Source organism: Emydura macquarii, unplaced genomic scaffold, assembly GCF_026122565.2.
Source record: "Emydura macquarii macquarii isolate MOO-44397 ecotype Brisbane River unplaced genomic scaffold, CSIRO-AGI_Emac_v2 contig_1390, whole genome shotgun sequence".
Lineage (NCBI taxonomy): Eukaryota > Metazoa > Chordata > Testudines > Chelidae > Emydura > Emydura macquarii.
The window spans coordinates 11,750,317-11,766,625 of record NW_027131527.1 but is presented as its reverse complement, the minus strand read 5'-3'; the positions used below and the strand labels follow the sequence as shown (position 1 = coordinate 11,766,625).

Here is a 16,309-nt window from a genome sequence, read left to right as displayed (position 1 = left end):
AATTAGAACAGCTATTGCAATTCTGTAAATTATGCCTACTTAGTCAAAATGCTGTCTGGCAGCTGGAGATCACTGGAATGGATGGATGCCCCTTGCCTTGGGAATCTCCTGAGGTGGCATAGAACCAGCACATCTTTCGTGATTTGATCATTTATTTCTTATTTTCCTGTTCTAGATACATTGGTGCCTGCCTATTTGTTCAACCACTGAAAAGTCACACACGATTAAAGTGAGTTTTACAGCTAGTTAAGATACTTTAGTTTCTGCAAGAAAGTGGGACAGGATTCTATTGTCAATCAGGTCTTAAAATAAAAAAAAAAAATCAAATCATCAGAAGGACTCAGTAAAATAGTGTTTAGTCAAGCAAGTTCATTTATTGAGCCTCTAATAGTTATCTGTTTAATTGCAACAAGTCACTTCGCAACATACAAAATAAATATTGGACAATTATAATAAGGCTCCTTTCCATATGGATAAATATTTCTTGGGAACATGGGTTAGAAAAACTGAAGTCCTGTCTAGTTGACAGAATGGGTGCCTAAAGTCTGATTCTTAGAAAAGGTTTCTAGGACCAGTCAAGCTAACCAAAAGATTCCCTTAAAAGAAACATCTTAAGTACAACACTACATTTAGAAACTGAATTATATACTGGAAGAAGAAAGTAAGGCAGGAAAGGTTTGTATTTACACATAAAAAGCAAGCAATATAAATCATCAAATGGACATTCACTTTACATTTAGAGTATATACCTTTAGAATGGGTGAGCTACTAAACTGGACAGTTCTCAATTTTATAAAGATTCTATAGTGCCTGCCATAGCAGGATCTTATGGCTGCAGACATTTGAATGCTAAGGGCAACAACAAGGAATGGAAATTGTCCCATAGTATGTTTGACAGAGATCATTTTAATATTGCACATTTCCATCAATTGAAGACGAGGGTTTAAGTGAATGAAGACAATTTGGCTCTTAGTCTCTCCATTCTTGTTGGAAGCAGACCAACCATTTCTTTACTGAGTTCTAGTTCAGTTTCTATGGCCTGGACAGCTTCTGGATACTTCTCACAATAGTCCACTAGAAATGTGTAATATTCCAATGAGGTCTGCATATTCTCCAATTGTTTCTTGCCATCAGAAGTAATAAGTTTGCCATATAGTCGTGCAATATGAAATTTGGCCACCATTGCAGGGCGAAGAACATCATCCTCGAGTTTTTCAGGAAATATCTTATCTGGGTTCCTCAGAGAATCTAAGAAGAGTTCATAGTATTTGACTGCTAACTGAGCCAGAGAATTAATTTTTTTTATAGTATGAGAGTCAAGTTCCTCTAGCCTGTTACCAATAGCTACCTTTAAATCCATCATCTCATAGTAGGTATCTGCTAGTTCAAACTGAAGCTGCCTACTGATCAGCAGGTAATACTGTGGATTCAAATCCACATACATGGGTTCCAGCATATCTATTCTACGTTTGTGCATTTTGCAGCGTCTCTCATAATCCTCTTCAAAGAAAGCAAGCACCTTAAACAAGGCACTGTGGTCCTGAATAATTTCAATATGGTCAGTAACATAGCCATCAAACTGAAAGAACTCTTTTGCTTCATTAACATAATTCTGACCCACTAGGAAGACTTCTCTGGCTTCTTGAAAATCTAAAGGACATATACAGCTCACTTTCTCTTCCGTGGCTAATATAGAGTCACATAGATCACTAGTTCCAAAGAGAACAGCTTTCTTCCTGCCCTTCTCTTTTTCATCTTCCTCTTTTTTCCTTTGGGCTTTAAGTTCTGATTGCCTGTCTGGATCCAACTCTCCTATGTTATCCTAAAATGACAGAGCATGTTAGTTTAAAATACATGTGGCTACAGAGAATAATATGCATGGAAGCTGCTTTTAATTATAGTCTTTAATTAAAATGGAAGTTTTAAACAGCAAGAAAAGAGACGGAATGCTAGCAATTCAAATTTATGTAAATTATGATTTTCACCCCCCTCTCTGTGCTGCATGATTTATTTAAAATGGATATTAGAGAAGTATATCTCCACCCCATGGGGTTTTTGTATCCAGACAATGGAGCTGGAGACAATCAACTGAGGTCTCAATTCAGCAAAGCACTTCAACACATTCTTAATTTTAATGGGCACTATGTAACCCTGTTCAAAGTCAATGGGACTATTTGGATGCTTAAGTGCTGAATAAAGATCACATTACCCACATGCTTACAATTAAACACATACTTGAGTGCTCTGCTGAATTAAAGCCTAAGAATGGGACACTGTGCATGATGATCAGGGACGCTTTAAAGTTGCTATATTCCATTAATCAAACTTCAGGGCTGAGCAAACTGCTTATTTTTGATCCTGTCTCTATACTTATTTGAATAACAGCTTTAAAGGGTTAGCAGTTTTTAGAACATGTATAGCCTAGAGTTCAAATATTTGTCTTCTGATTACTGGTTGTGCAACTATGTATCCTTAATGATTGACTGTGAAGCAATTCCTGTTATAAACAATTTTTCATTGAGTCTGTTCAGAGTTGTTCAGAACTAATTTTGATTAGTTTGATTACCTCAAGTAATTTCCGAGCACTCTGCAAAAGAGTCAAGCAGTACTTAATCCAACATCTTGCAATTTCAGCTTTTCTCTGTCGAAGATCCTGTTGGTCTTGTTCTGTTTCATCTGATAAATACACATATCACATAAAGAGCTGAGGAGAAATGAAGTATTCAAGCTCAAATGTTACATTCAAAGGAAGAACTATTACATTGATCAGGATATTTTCTGTCTTTCCATTATAGTTCTAAGAGTGCAAAAGTTATAATCCCAAACTCTAGCAGACACAGAAGGTGGATTACTGTGAATCTATCAAGCAGGGCCTTTAAAAACAGCTACTGAAGATATGTAACAGGAAGACCACCTGGTCTTGGAGTTTATCCAAAATATAATAAACAAATTTGTTTTCTGTTCTAAAATAAGGGCTCATCTGCCCTTCAAAAACCAACTGTAACAGCAAAGCTGCTCCCCATCATGATTAAGACACCGTTTTCTCTTGCAACAGCCCTAAGAATTATAGTGAAAGAGACAACCAAATTGAGGAAGCAGAGTATGTGGCCAATCCAAAGTATAGGAACAGGAAGACTTGCTAGCCCACAAACTCTTACGCTCCTTCTCTCCTGGAGTTGAGTTCCCCACCACAATCGCAATTTGCAACATTGTTGAAGTCTCAACACAAGTGCCAAAGACTGGATGTTAAAAATGAACTACCCTACCACCTCTAGGGGAAGTAAAGACAGATTAGTGGGGCAGTGTGGGAAAGCTTGCACTGCTGCTGCCATTCTTGTTCTGTGGATAAAAAGGATGCTTCAGTCTTCAGTGTTAAGTTGGTACCTTTCACAGGCACTATGTTGTTTTGGGGGGTGTTTTTAAGAGGGAAGGGGGAATGGAAAAGGAGAGTTATCAGTAGCATCAAAGTGAGCTCCATTTGTTCATTAGTTTAAGAATCCCTGTACTGTAAATAGCAGATTGTTTTGGCTTTGTTTTACTAACAACAGAATTTAGATATGTTCCATTCACATGCTTATGGGTGTCTGTTTTTTAAGCAGGTATTCTTATAAGCAAGTACTCAGGTGAAGTAATTCTAGACCTTTACTGACCAATCCAGCCTTTTCTTCAAGTGGGATTTCATGAGTTGTGGCCATTTCATATGCAGAAGTGTGACACATCACTGACTGATAGACCCCCTAGTTCCCATGTTTTAGATCCCAGAATTTTCCATATGATGATTTTCATAGTACAGTGGTTGGGAATATAAAACTTAAGAGGAAGGGGGAAGAAAAAACAAACAGGAGGAATTCCCAGCACACTGTAATAAATATCACTTTGCACTTATATAGCATCTTCTATCCAACAATCTCAAGTCATTAGCCTCCTTATCTATGCGAGAGAAGTATTATTACTCTTATTTAACAGATGAGAAACTGAGGCACAGAAAGGTTAAGCAATTTGCCCAAAGTCACACAGGAAGATTGTAACACAGTAGGAAACAGGACCCTTGTCTCTCAACTCACAATCCTGTGCCTGAAGTAGAGACCATCACTGCCTATATATTTCTTTGTTATTAAGTAATCATGTTTATTACAGTAGTGCCTAAGGGACAGCTAAGAAAGGGGCCCCCACTGTGCTCGGTACTGTAGAAACACAAAGTAGACAACAACCTGCAGCAATAACAGCATGATGGCAGCATCTATCATGTTAGTTCCACTATTATTTGACGTGGGATGGGGAGGGGAGAGGTTTAGTTTGGAGGGACTAAATTAAATGGGAAGGGAAAGGAAGGGGAAAAGAAGGTAAGAAGGCAGATGTGGAATGAAGCTCAGGTGAAAAGACTGAGGGGAGGAGGAAGAGCCAATCAGCACAGGGCAGAGAAAGTCCAGTCAAAAATGTAGCGTTCTCAATGTCCAGAGGTCCCTGCTTTGGCTGCTACTAAAGAGTCTCTGGATGGCTCATCTCTGAAGCCCACAGGACAGTGGGGGAGATGCAAGCCCCACTGTGTGTGAGCGTGGCCTCCCCTCCACAGTTCTGGATACTGCAAGGTTCTGGGAGGGAAAGATGGCTCTGACTGGGCCCCATTTTACCCCTCCCTGCCCCCGTGCAGCAGTACCAGCTTTGGCTACTTATGTTCCTACTGGCTGGAGCAACTGGGCGGTTTCCTTGGTGAAAGCATATCACCTTTTTGACCCCAATGTCAACCTAGTGATCCAGATAGTAACACCCATGGAAATCTAAGTGTGAATTCACAGCTGTAAAATATTTCATCTTTATTCTAAGATGTCTTGACAGACCTTTAAGATTAATACAACCCAGTATTTCTTAAAGTCTTGGGTTTCCTTATCTAAAATGGCTCTTGCATATCCTGGTCATGCCCTGCCTCCTAACAATGTAATTAAACTAACTATATGAGGTATAAAGGGTGACTCTACACAGGCTTTTGTCCATTTTCAAATTTCCAAAAAATGTCTTAAGTGAGGACGTTTATACATTGTGCAGTCCAGCTGACTGAACTCTGGTTAAGGGAAACTTGGCTGTGTTCCCTTAAGCCGTAGTTTACCCCTGGATAACAATGCCAATTGGATTTAAGGGGACTACATTCCAATGAGCACAAATCCTTTAAAACTAGCCAATACTCACTGCAGTGATGCCAGGGTATGGGAATCCAAAATGCAGCCCTTTTGAACACTAGCTCACTCTCCCATGAGTCTATAGCCTCTGAAGCTTTCAGTTGTCCAAGGCTTTGAAACGCACAGACGTGCAAAACCAAAGCTTACTGTTTTACAGGAAATAATGGAGAGACAGGATGTTACAAGTAGCACAGCTAAAGTCATGTGACCATGAGCCCCCAGAAGTATGGCTGTTTCTTTAGGAGGGTACAAAGTTTCTTCTATTCCACTTGATTTTGTTGATTTAAGAGCTGTTTATTTTATGACACCAATACAACGTAAGTCAAGGATGACAACTACAACTTTGAAAGTAGCATCTTCTAGTGAGATTGCACCATGTCAAGTGACTAATTGTAGGGTGTTCTATACGCAACTGCTTTTCTGCTGAAGTCTTTATTTTAAGCCTATTCTCAGGAAATGTCTTCTTGCACCAGATTTATTTAGTAGTCTTAATTTAGAGATTGTTCTAAGCAGACTATACACACTATTGTAAGTGTGTGTGTGTACCAGGATTTTAAAAAAAATTAAGGATGGAAATTTTCTCCCAATGCTGCTGCAAACACATAGGTAGAGGAGTTCACTTTTTAGAACTGCCCCAATATGTTTTTTCCCATCCTCCTTGCAATTTCTAACCTCAGTCAATTTTACAAAAAAATACTAAAGTTATCGCCTGACTCTCAGTGAAATTCCTGAAACATAAGCAATAATTAGCTGAGTTCTTTTCAAGATGTTTACATGTAGCAAATCTTCAAAACATTGATTTAATTTTAATAGTGGTACAAGGGAAGATAATTAGAGAATTAATAAAGGAACTGGAATTATTATTAGAGTTCCCAACTGATGAGCATATGAGCAATTAACATCCATAATGGCAACGTTTATTTCAAAGCTACTTGATTGAAGTGAACTACCATTAAAACAAAATAGACACACAGACGCACACACTTACTGTCCTCTGCAGAAGGAGCCTGTCCAGCTTGGCTAAAGATAACATTGGCAGCTGCTAAACAGTGGCGAGACTCCATAAAGCATTGCTGTGGGGGAGAGAAACAGCAGTGTTCAATAGGTACAAAACAGCCAATCAGCTGCTGCTTCAGACTTAACTAAACCCCTCAAAGTATATAGTCAGGACATGTGAAGATGGGGGAAATTGCAGAATTGAGAGATCATGGGGTATTTTCCTTTGGATACTAGAAAATATAGGTGTAATTGTACAATTTGATAAGAAAGATTTATTTTTTACATCTACTATGGAATATAGCACCCTCCCACCAATTGCCCCCAACTCAACCAACCCCCCCAGAGACAGTTGCTTCTTTTTATAGCAGGACTGAGACACAAACATTGTACATTTTTTCCGTGCTGCTCTGATCTGCTACTGTCACTTCCTGAGGTCTGTGGTAAACACTGTTGTTTGTGGGGCATAATACAGCACTAAGCTGAACATAAACTGAGTGTACATTATGAGTCAGATTCTGATTCCTTTACTCACATTGAGTAATACTTGCTCACACAGCCTTCAATAAATTTAACGCACATGCTAAAATATCCAAAAACAATTATTTAAAGGGTGCAGTGTAAGATGCACCCCTGAATTTATTTTCTTTGGCTAGATACCAGTAGTAGGTAGTTAAAAATTAAATGATTACTTTCCTTTCACCTTTAAAAACAAAAACTCTCAAGCACCTCATCGCACACCACCATTAATTAATTAATTTATGCTACTGTGCCCACTGAGCTTTAATTCTTAAGTTTATCCCCTCCTCGCCCTTGCTCACTTTCACTTTTGGCAACATACTACCATGGGAAGTGCAACCACTGCACTCCCTTAAGACAAATGTTTGATATTTGAGGACTACTTATAGTTTTAAAGGAGGACACTTTAAAATCCAGTAGGCATCAAGTCTCGATGAGCTACTTACTGGAACAGCAACTGTGACTTTGCAGTTACTTTTTAATTGCAGATTAAATAAATCATAACCACAACCGAGATAACTTTGAAATTATTACCTTAGTGAGATAATATTGTGACAAAGTAGCAGCATTGAGAGCCCATTCTACCGGATAGTAGCCACTGTACTCAAGCTGTCGTTTAAGAGTAGTATGGCAATACTGGGCAGCCTTCTCAATCATTTCCAGGTGTTGGTAGACTTGGGCCAGATAATATAATGTATGGGTATAAGCCTTTTCAAATCTGTGAAGACAATTTGGGTCTTATTTTAGACTTTTTTTTTTAAAAAAAAGCCATCACACTCACATTTTAAATGTATGTTCTAATCAGCACCCACCTTTTTGATCTCTCTTGATCTGTAAGTTTTTCTTCTTCTGCCATGAAGTGTTCGTTGGGATCAAGGGGAGGGTTCCCATTCTGCAACAGAACAAGCAGTATACCTAATACACAACCTTTAACTTATTTGGTGATATTGTGCTCCCTCTACTGGCTGCAGTGTGAAACATGCAATGCAAAACCAGAAACATCTGTAAGCATTTGCAGTTTTTCAATCCCAAATTCAACAAATACTAGGACTGTTGATTTTCCACAGAATTTCTGAATTTTACACCTAATGCGATTCCTTGAAGTCCATGAGATGAGTTGAGAAAAAGCAAACAGTATGTCTCACTTTTTCTACTGTGTTATAAAACTGCTTTTCTCAGATACAACTTCTGTGTATATTTTTAGAGCATTACATTGTCATTCTAAAACTAATTTATTCTGATTCATACTGGTCTCATGAGAAGTTTAACGTTACTCGTGTGAAAACACAACAACATCCCTGGAGAGGTACAGTGCCCACGAACAATCTCTTGATCTAAGGCCTAGTCCACACACAGTTTTTTAACTCATAAAACCATTTTGGTTACGGGTGATTTAAAAAAAAAAATCAAAATAGCTATACTGGTACAAGTCATGGTGTGGATGCATTTACACTGGTATAAAGGTGCCTTATCCCAGTTCAGCTTATTCCCCTTCACATATGGGAAAAGGTATGCTAGTCTAAAGCATCTTTATACAGATATTACTGTGTCCATGCTAGAGGAGGGTGTGTCACTTAAAATTATACCAGTATAGTTTAAGTAGTATAGCATTTGTGTTTAGACAAGCCTTAAAAGCATAAGCCTCTACTGCTTGAACTACATCACCACACCAGTATGGTAACATGGAGGCAATAGACTCAAAATGTGGTCTAGCCACTAGAAGGGAACAAAGAACCACACTGTTAGTCTGGGTTACACACTCCCTGGGGCCAGGAAAGCTCAAGGTCCACAGCATATCAAATCCCCATAAGGCACACCATTTACAACAAGGTGCAGTTCACAAATATTTGTTGGTTCAGGCCCTCCGTCATCTATATAAGGACAAGAAAGAAGCAAAGAGTGGAAGGACACTACACAAATCTAGCTGCATCACCACAAGTAAAGTGCAATTCATTTTAAAAGAAAACTCCAATGATATGCCAATTTCAGTTTATTAGGTTCAATAGAAAACAATGAAACATTCATTCCAAAGAGACACCATGCTTCATGAAGAGACTGAACCAAAAAGGAAAGCATCTCTGTTCCACCAGTTTTAAATGGGGAAGTCATAACTTTGAGTACTAATTTAGATAGATTTAAACATGTATTTAGGATATCTGGGAAGTAAATGTAGTCTTGTTCTACATTAACTTGTTTTTGTTCACTCTCTTTATGGATATGATTTCTGGGGTTTATACAGAATATTCCTGAATACAGCATCTTGCCATTGTATCTGTTCCACCTTGCTATAAGACAGCTGTCAGACAGTTAGAGCTAGCATGATTGGTACATGCCCATGCCAACACAGTTTATGGCACAACTTTGTCTGCACCTAACTTGCTTCACAGGTATGTATGTATCTTCCTTTTATGAGAATTCTGTACAGCTATCCCATAGTGCCTCCAATGCCGGCTGAAGATTGTGGATGCTTCTCCAAGATCCTCGTGGCACTAACCATTCTGGAAGTTTCCTCGTGGCACTAACCATTCTGGAAGTTTTTAAGCATGCCAACAAATGAGCTAATCACATGTGTTACATGACATTATGAGCATTTTCAATACTGAGATCAGTTTAGCAGTGCAACTTGTTGTACTAGTGTACTTGATAGTTCCCCAAGCTTATTGCTTAATCACTTCAAAAATGAACAGCAGATAAATGTTCCTGTAATAACAGTACCTAGCTCTACACAGATTTTTCATCCATATCTCTCAAAGCACTTCACAAGGGGAAGTTAAATATCACTTCCCTCCTGTGGAAAAACTGAGGCACAAAGAGGCAAAGTTACTCGGCCAAGGTCTCTGCAGCTCAGTGGAAGAGCGGGAACTAGAACCCACATCTCTAGCTGCACAGCCCAGTACCTTACTCATTGGGCCACATGGTCTCCGCCAAGCTAAGAGAATAATGTCAAGAGGCAGGAACTTCTATAACAGGCTCAGTTTGTCTACATTCGCAAGATGTACCATGAGGCAGAGGGAATCTGGACCAAGTTTGAGATTAATGTGAGATAGGATTGACACATTCAAATCATTCTGTTCTTTACACTTAAAATAAAATTGAAGACTTGGCCAGAATGGCAACTCAGTGGTAACCCACCTCCCTCTGCCTCTCTAGAGAGACTCTGCAGAGAAAGGCACAGCAGCTCAGAGAAACACTTTTCATGGGAATCACAAATGCACTTCATGAGGTCAGGGTGGATAGGGAAAATGGGCTTGTCCCTTTACTTGCTTCTTTATTAAAACAACCCTGGAAGTTATTTTTAAATATATATATATATATATATATATATTTTCTGCTTGTCTTTTATTTAGGTTCTGTCTAGCCTGGAAAAGGATGGTGACTGAAGAACTAATGAAGTGATGACATCACAAGAGTGGGAAAGCTAAACAATCCAGGGAGGAAAGGATTGTTAGAATCCATTTGTTTAATGCTTTTTTTGGTTACACCCATTTAGCATCAATAACTAATTAACATTTTTTAATAAAAACGTGTTTATTAAAGATTCCCACGAGTTCAGCTGAGGTGAAAGAGCTCATAATGCATTTCCTCAGACTCCCAACAAGTTCTTCAGCAAACTCCAGGAGACCAAAGGTGACATTTCTGAAGTTTAAAAAGTTACAGTTACAGGAAAAGCTGCACCAGCTCTGTCCCCTTTCCGATCTCTGAGTGCACCCTCAGATCTCAGACCTCGTACTTTTACCTATCCTGGGTAGAATTCCAGGAATGATTCTCCCGCTCTTAGACCCCGTGAATCAATCACTGTAACCAAGCGGTCCAACTGGTCTGTGAACCTGTGGTTCTTCTCTTTGAGAGTCTGATCAATGATGTGAATAGCAACCAAAGCATTTTTTATTTTACTGTAGGAACAAAGCATTTTAAGACAGTGTGTAGAGTGTTTGTTATCTTACCTAAAAAGTCCTACCATCCTGTGATGGTGATCTAGGCAGCTTCTTCAGAGGGTTCCCATGTCTCTGTCTCACTCCTCTGAAGAACTACTTCTCCTCTTGAGAGAGGGGTCCCTTTTAATCCTGCCAGGGCTCCTTTGTTCTTGTGAGTTCCTAGACTTTTGCCTTACTTGCCAAAACTAGTTTAAGCTGCCAGGAGCCGGGAAATAATCTTAAAACTACAATTCTGTCATAAGAAACTTGAAAGTTTCCAAGCCTTCATTTCACCTCAGAAAACAGCAAAAAAGTGCATAAATTTGATTTTAAAAGTTCTTTGCAGGTTGTATTTAATATTCTAATCTCAGATCCCACCAATCAGGCAGTAAACAATACAAAACTGTATAGACCTTCTCAGATTTTAAATGCATGTTAAAACTAACCTCACAGAACAATCTTCCCAAATTGACTATTATTCCAGCTTTTCATCTCAATTCAGTCTTTTCAGGGAAACACTGGATAAGCTCCATGGAGTTAATTTAAATTAAAAAAAAAAAAAAAAAGACAGCAATCCAGTTTCTAATATCAGAGACAGAACCAATATATGCTTCAGGATTATGTTTATGGTCAAATCTTTAATACAGTCATGTCCACAGCATCAATATCTGAAATGAGTGTCAGGTATTAACTAGTGGGCATGTTAAAACAGTTCAGTCCTCACAAAGACAGAGTGGCCAAAAATTTGTAAATCCCAAACTGTAACTGAAGGAATTTCCCCGCCCCTCTCCCCATGTGTTGAACTGCAGTGTACTAGTTTTCTTCAAAGTCACAAAAGATGAATTAACAATGCAGAAGACTGTCCTTGAGGCAATCACAATGTATAAACAGCTCTGCAAAGAGCATAACAAAGGCTCTATTGTGCCATTGCTATCACCACTGCAGAGGCAACAACTTAGCATTATGCATAAGGAGTTTGGTCATTGACAAGACTGCCTAAGACACAGAAGAGCCTTTCTGAAAGAAAGCTAAACTCATTCAGCATTATAAATAGTCATAGAAAAGCAATGCAGACAGTTCAGGAGTATTAAAAATTAACTTTTTTCTTGTTAACTAAAAGTAATTGTTTGAAATCTCATGTGGCTGTGCAGTACTGCCAGTATGATGTTAAGGAGAGTTATTGGAAGAGCTAGATTCCATCTGGTTCTAATTCTGGCTAAAAAACTTTCAACATTGAATATTTTACTTATTTTCGTATTTAGGCCAAGTTTATCTGCTGATTATTAATCCAGCATTGAAACTAACATGAGATGACAGATCTCAGTTCCTTATAGAGCTAGCAACACATAGTTTGTCACGTTTCTGAAGTGCAGGAGCTGCCAGATGTTTTTCGGACAAAAAATTTACTTATACTTAAGAAATGCCTTTGCATGTAAAGGTTAAAAAATAATGTCCTTCTGCCAGATGCAGTCTTCAGGACAGGAACCATCTTTTACAGTCTATGCCACTCAGCATAATCCCCAGTGCTGGTTGGCACCTTGAGGTGCTGCCATAACACAAATAAATAATAGTGCTGTGTATACGTAAAGTAAGCTCTGTTAACAGTACCTCTTTCATGTACTGATTATACAAGGTCTCTGCAGATTCCAAGTAAGTCTGTGCTGTTTTAATTTCACCTCTTTCAGACCACAGGATACCCAAATTGTTCTAGAAATGTAAAAGAAAGAAAAAAATAATTATTTTCAGTATTTCCCCATCTGCAATAACCAAGTTCTTTAAACACAACCAAATTCCACCCCAGTACACATTCTTATTTGAGTCAATGGGAGTTAGTCACTTTTCCAAAGGCAGCACTTGGCCCATCATTTTTATCTTGAGTTGTTTAAAGATGCCTTATCACACAACAGCAAACATGGAAATAAATACAGAAAATTATAAGTTTATATATAAATGTTTGGGTATTTACTATTATTACAAGTGTGTTTTTAAACAGGTGCTTTGCCTCTCATAGTTCTATTTCTGATTGACGCTGCAATTAAGTCTTAAATTTCAGTGTTGTCATAAAAATTACCAGGATGTTAGAAATTCAGTATTATGACTTCAAAGCCAGATAAAACAGGATGAGAAATTGGGCTAGGAAAGAGCAGATGATATTTTTAAAAGTATCTTCATTAATAGGCAAAGGTGGTAAGATAAGTTAAGAAGTGAAAGTTAAAGTAAGTGTAATTTAGGTCTAAAACGTAATTCACATACATTTCTTACATTGTTTCCGGAAGCTCTCCAATTTCAAAGAGCTTCTCCAAGCATCTCATTAAGACTTTAGCATTCAAAAACATTCCAGCTATGACACATACTAATTTAGTTTCCATATCTGCTCATTTGAAAAGGCAAGTCTTAATATACAACTAAAGAGACTAAGAAGAGTAAAAATGGAATTTTGTCAAGTTGCCTCTGCAGCTGACCCACTCAAATTACTCCTTTTAGGAGCATCAGACTGTGTGGTGCTCATGAAGAGAAGCAGTTTGTCCCTGGGATTGGATGTACAGTAGAACAGGCAAAAACAAACAGACACCAATCATCATGTATGTTACTATGCAGAAAAGCACAAATCAGAGACAGGGCTACAGGAATTGACCCAATAGGATAAAAAGAACTGTACCAGTGCTTCCACAAGAGAGGTCAGTACAAGAAAGCATATAAAGCACTAAAATATATGGCCAATTCTTTAGATTATTGCTTGAAGTATTTATGTTGCCTTCTTTTAAATGTTCAAGGTTTTTTACAGCCTGTGAAATTGATGCCTGAGTGCAAAATCCCAGTTACACATCATGATTTCTAGTTGTGTTACTTTGCATTAGATGTCCAATGCTAGGAACATGAGCATCATCTGACAACAAAACTTCTAATATGTAGCATTGGAAAAAGCACAGGCTGTAGCAAAAAGGAGAGTTCTGAAACAGCAAGCAAAACACAGTGTTTCCAGAAGATGGCACCTGTCTGTTACAGACACAAAGTGCATGCAGAGCTGAATCCTTGGCCCAATGCAATAATAATTAAAAAACCCTGGCATGATGTCAACTTGTATAGCTGTGACCCTTTTAGTTACTGGTGGGACACTGACCCATTTTGAATGGTTTCTAAAATAAACCTGTAATCTTTCAATTTCAGGTTTATAGTGTTCTGTGTGAGCACCCCACCCAAATTGTCACAATGGAAGACAGTGCCCACACACAAATGCAACCTTGAAAATTTCAGCTAACCCACTTGACTAGGACAATTAATTTTTTCTGATTGGCAAGTAGAGTCTCTCCACCATCCCACACTATAATAATTTTGCAAGGCTTCACAAGGAGACCGTTATTGTTAGCCTGCCAGTTACAGTACAGTTAGATCATCCAGACGTCATAAGGACATCTGAATAGTCAGTATGTTTAAGATGTTCTATCTCTAAGTATCTTACAGTTTCAAGTGGAGTAAAGACTGGAACACTTTTGAGAATGTACGTGCATTTGGTAACTATTCTGAAGGGAATGTACAGAGGGACCTAAATTATTGTAAGGAAATTATTAGTATTACAGAACTCTACTCACTCCCACAGGGTAATATACATACCGTATTATATTACTTTAAGGTTAAAGAGCAGGCAAGTAGATTTTTTGACTGCAACGATAAATTCTCATCATAATTTTTGCAATGCAACTTAATATTTAAACAGTGCTTTGAAAACGTAAACTAGCATAGCCCTCAAATTACAGCGTTTCAATAGTTCATATCCTCACTTACACTGTTAACGTCACCTTAAGAATCACAAATAAAAAGGGCCCAGATCTAGCAAGGCTGATATTGCCACCCTGCCTACGCTCGCGGTCACCCCAACTCTGCGAGTGGGAGATCTGCCCTAACCCACTCCCAGCCCCAAAGAGTGTGCTGCTCCGCCTTGACTGGAGCCGTCCCTGCCCACCCAGAGATCACACTGCCACCACCCAGCGTCTAGACCGACACAGCCCTCCGTCCACGGCGGAATGAGCCGCCACCACGGGGACCAAGAAAGCAACTCACCAACCCTCGCCCGCCAGGAGAGTCAAGCCAGGGCCCTGACCCCAGGCTGCCCGCCGCCCTCCCGTCTTGAGCCGCGGCAGGAGCTGGTGGGCACGGCACGCGGCGGGGCGCCCAGGACCGTCCCTACCTGGGCCTGAATGTAGAGGGAGACGCAGTCCCGGGAGAGGCGGTGGCGCTCCAGCAGGCGGGTGCACTTCAGCAGGTGCTCCTCACCGGCAGAGAGCTCCTCGGTCTCGGTGTGGTTCACCCCCAGCTCGTACTCCACCACGGCCAGCCGCACGGCCCACAGCGCCGCCGCCTCCCCCGCAGGGGCGCCCTCGGCCTCAGCCGCCTCCTCCGAGCCCAGCAGCTGCCTGACCTCCTCCAGCAGCTCCCGGGCGCCGTACTTGGAGCGGTAGGGCTCGTTCTCCGGGTCCTTCTTGGACTCCACATTGGAAAGGCTCAGCGAGCTGCGGAACTTCTCGCAGAGCGAGGCCCAGCCGGCGGGGGCCGCCATCTTCCCTTCCCCGCCAGACGCCGCAGCTGCTGCCACCAACAACCTGACAGCACCGCCCAACCGCCGCTGGCCTGACCCGCCCGTCGTTTTAGAGCGGCCACGTGACGTTCAGCGACCACTCAGGACGCCAGCTATGTCTGTCTGCCCTCTACCGTCATGGCGCCCGGCCCTGACCTAACCTATGGTTAGTAGCGCCCGCCCTATGGGCGTCACGCTCTGTCCGCGCCCCCGAGCACTCAGCGCCCAACCTTTGCCCCCTAAGAGGAGTCCTAGAAAAGTGCCAGGGGTACCGGGCCCCTCATGTCCCCCTGTGGTAAAAGGAGTTGTCCGCCCCCCCCCACGCACCCCCGTGAACGAACAGATGCCCTTATACAGTGGGATTTACACACTTCCACAACCCCAGCCCTGCACAACACACACCCTCTCCCCAGGCAGTGCTCTGGGGGAAGGCAGCTGCAGCACTGGCAGGCACACAGGGTGGCTGTCAGGTGCCATCCACTGCACACACGTCCCAGGAGTGAGTCCTTAACGATCTCCCACCTGCTCTTCCCAGTACTGAGCTGGTTGTAAGTCTCAGGCAACTGGAAAAGATGACGTGCCCACTAACACGGCTGCCCTATTTCTCTTAATCTCCAAAGGGACCAAGGGAAAATAGAAGAGCACAGGCCATTTAAACAATTTTGTTTTGGGTCCTTAGATCTGGTCATGGCATCTGACAGTTCTACAAGGCAAAGGGTTTTTTTTTAATGCATTTTTTCCTTACTCTCTTACCTCAAAAAATAGCTTGGGAAATGGTAGCACATGGCCAAGAAACTCTCACTGCAACTTGCACACTTAACATAAAATAAGAAATCTGGAGAATTTAGATAGTTGAAATATTTCTCTTGCTCTTAAAAAACAATGATTAATGTCTAGATTTCAGTTATATATCGTAAGAAAAGTAAAGGAAATGAGGATTTTAAAATATTTGAAGACAGGGCCTAGTTTTTATGAAACTCCTTTGTGCTGAGTCTAGACTCCAATACCAGAAAAAACCAGTAACTTCTACAGAGAAGTTGATAGAGACATCTTGCCCCTTTATTTTCTTCTCCAGCCTTGTTCTTCCCTCTAACCTTTGTAACACTCCATTATGTTTCTGTCCTACTCAAACA

At 40.4% G+C, this 16,309-nt stretch overlaps 1 protein-coding gene across 1 annotated transcript; it reads right to left on the bottom strand.

Annotated features, from left to right (window-relative positions):
- Positions 1-349: 349 nt before the first annotated feature.
- Positions 350-15,232, bottom strand: KIFBP (kinesin family binding protein). Its single transcript, XM_067552645.1, has 7 exons — positions 14,790-15,232; positions 12,212-12,310; positions 7,502-7,581; positions 7,224-7,407; positions 6,163-6,247; positions 2,567-2,676; positions 350-1,822 (listed from the first exon to the last, which is right to left on the bottom strand). Exons 1-7 carry the CDS (start codon positions 15,156-15,158, stop codon positions 944-946), a joined length of 1,806 nt encoding a protein of 601 aa, XP_067408746.1. The 5' UTR covers positions 15,159-15,232; the 3' UTR covers positions 350-943.
- Positions 15,233-16,309: the final 1,077 nt, after the last annotated feature.

Bases quoted from the DNA above. Each gene is read 5' to 3' on its own strand.
- KIFBP (XM_067552645.1), bottom strand. From the start codon at position 15,158: ATGGCGGCCCCCGCCGGCTGGGCCTCGCTCTGCGAGAAGTTCCGCAGC. The intron at 7,408-7,501 runs GTGGGTGCTGAT...TTGTCTTCACAG, and splicing joins GATCAAGAGAGATCAAAAAG to ATTTGAAAAGGCTTATACCC. The intron at 6,248-7,223 runs GTAATAATTTCA...TCTCCCCCACAG, and splicing joins CACAATATTATCTCACTAAG to CAATGCTTTATGGAGTCTCG.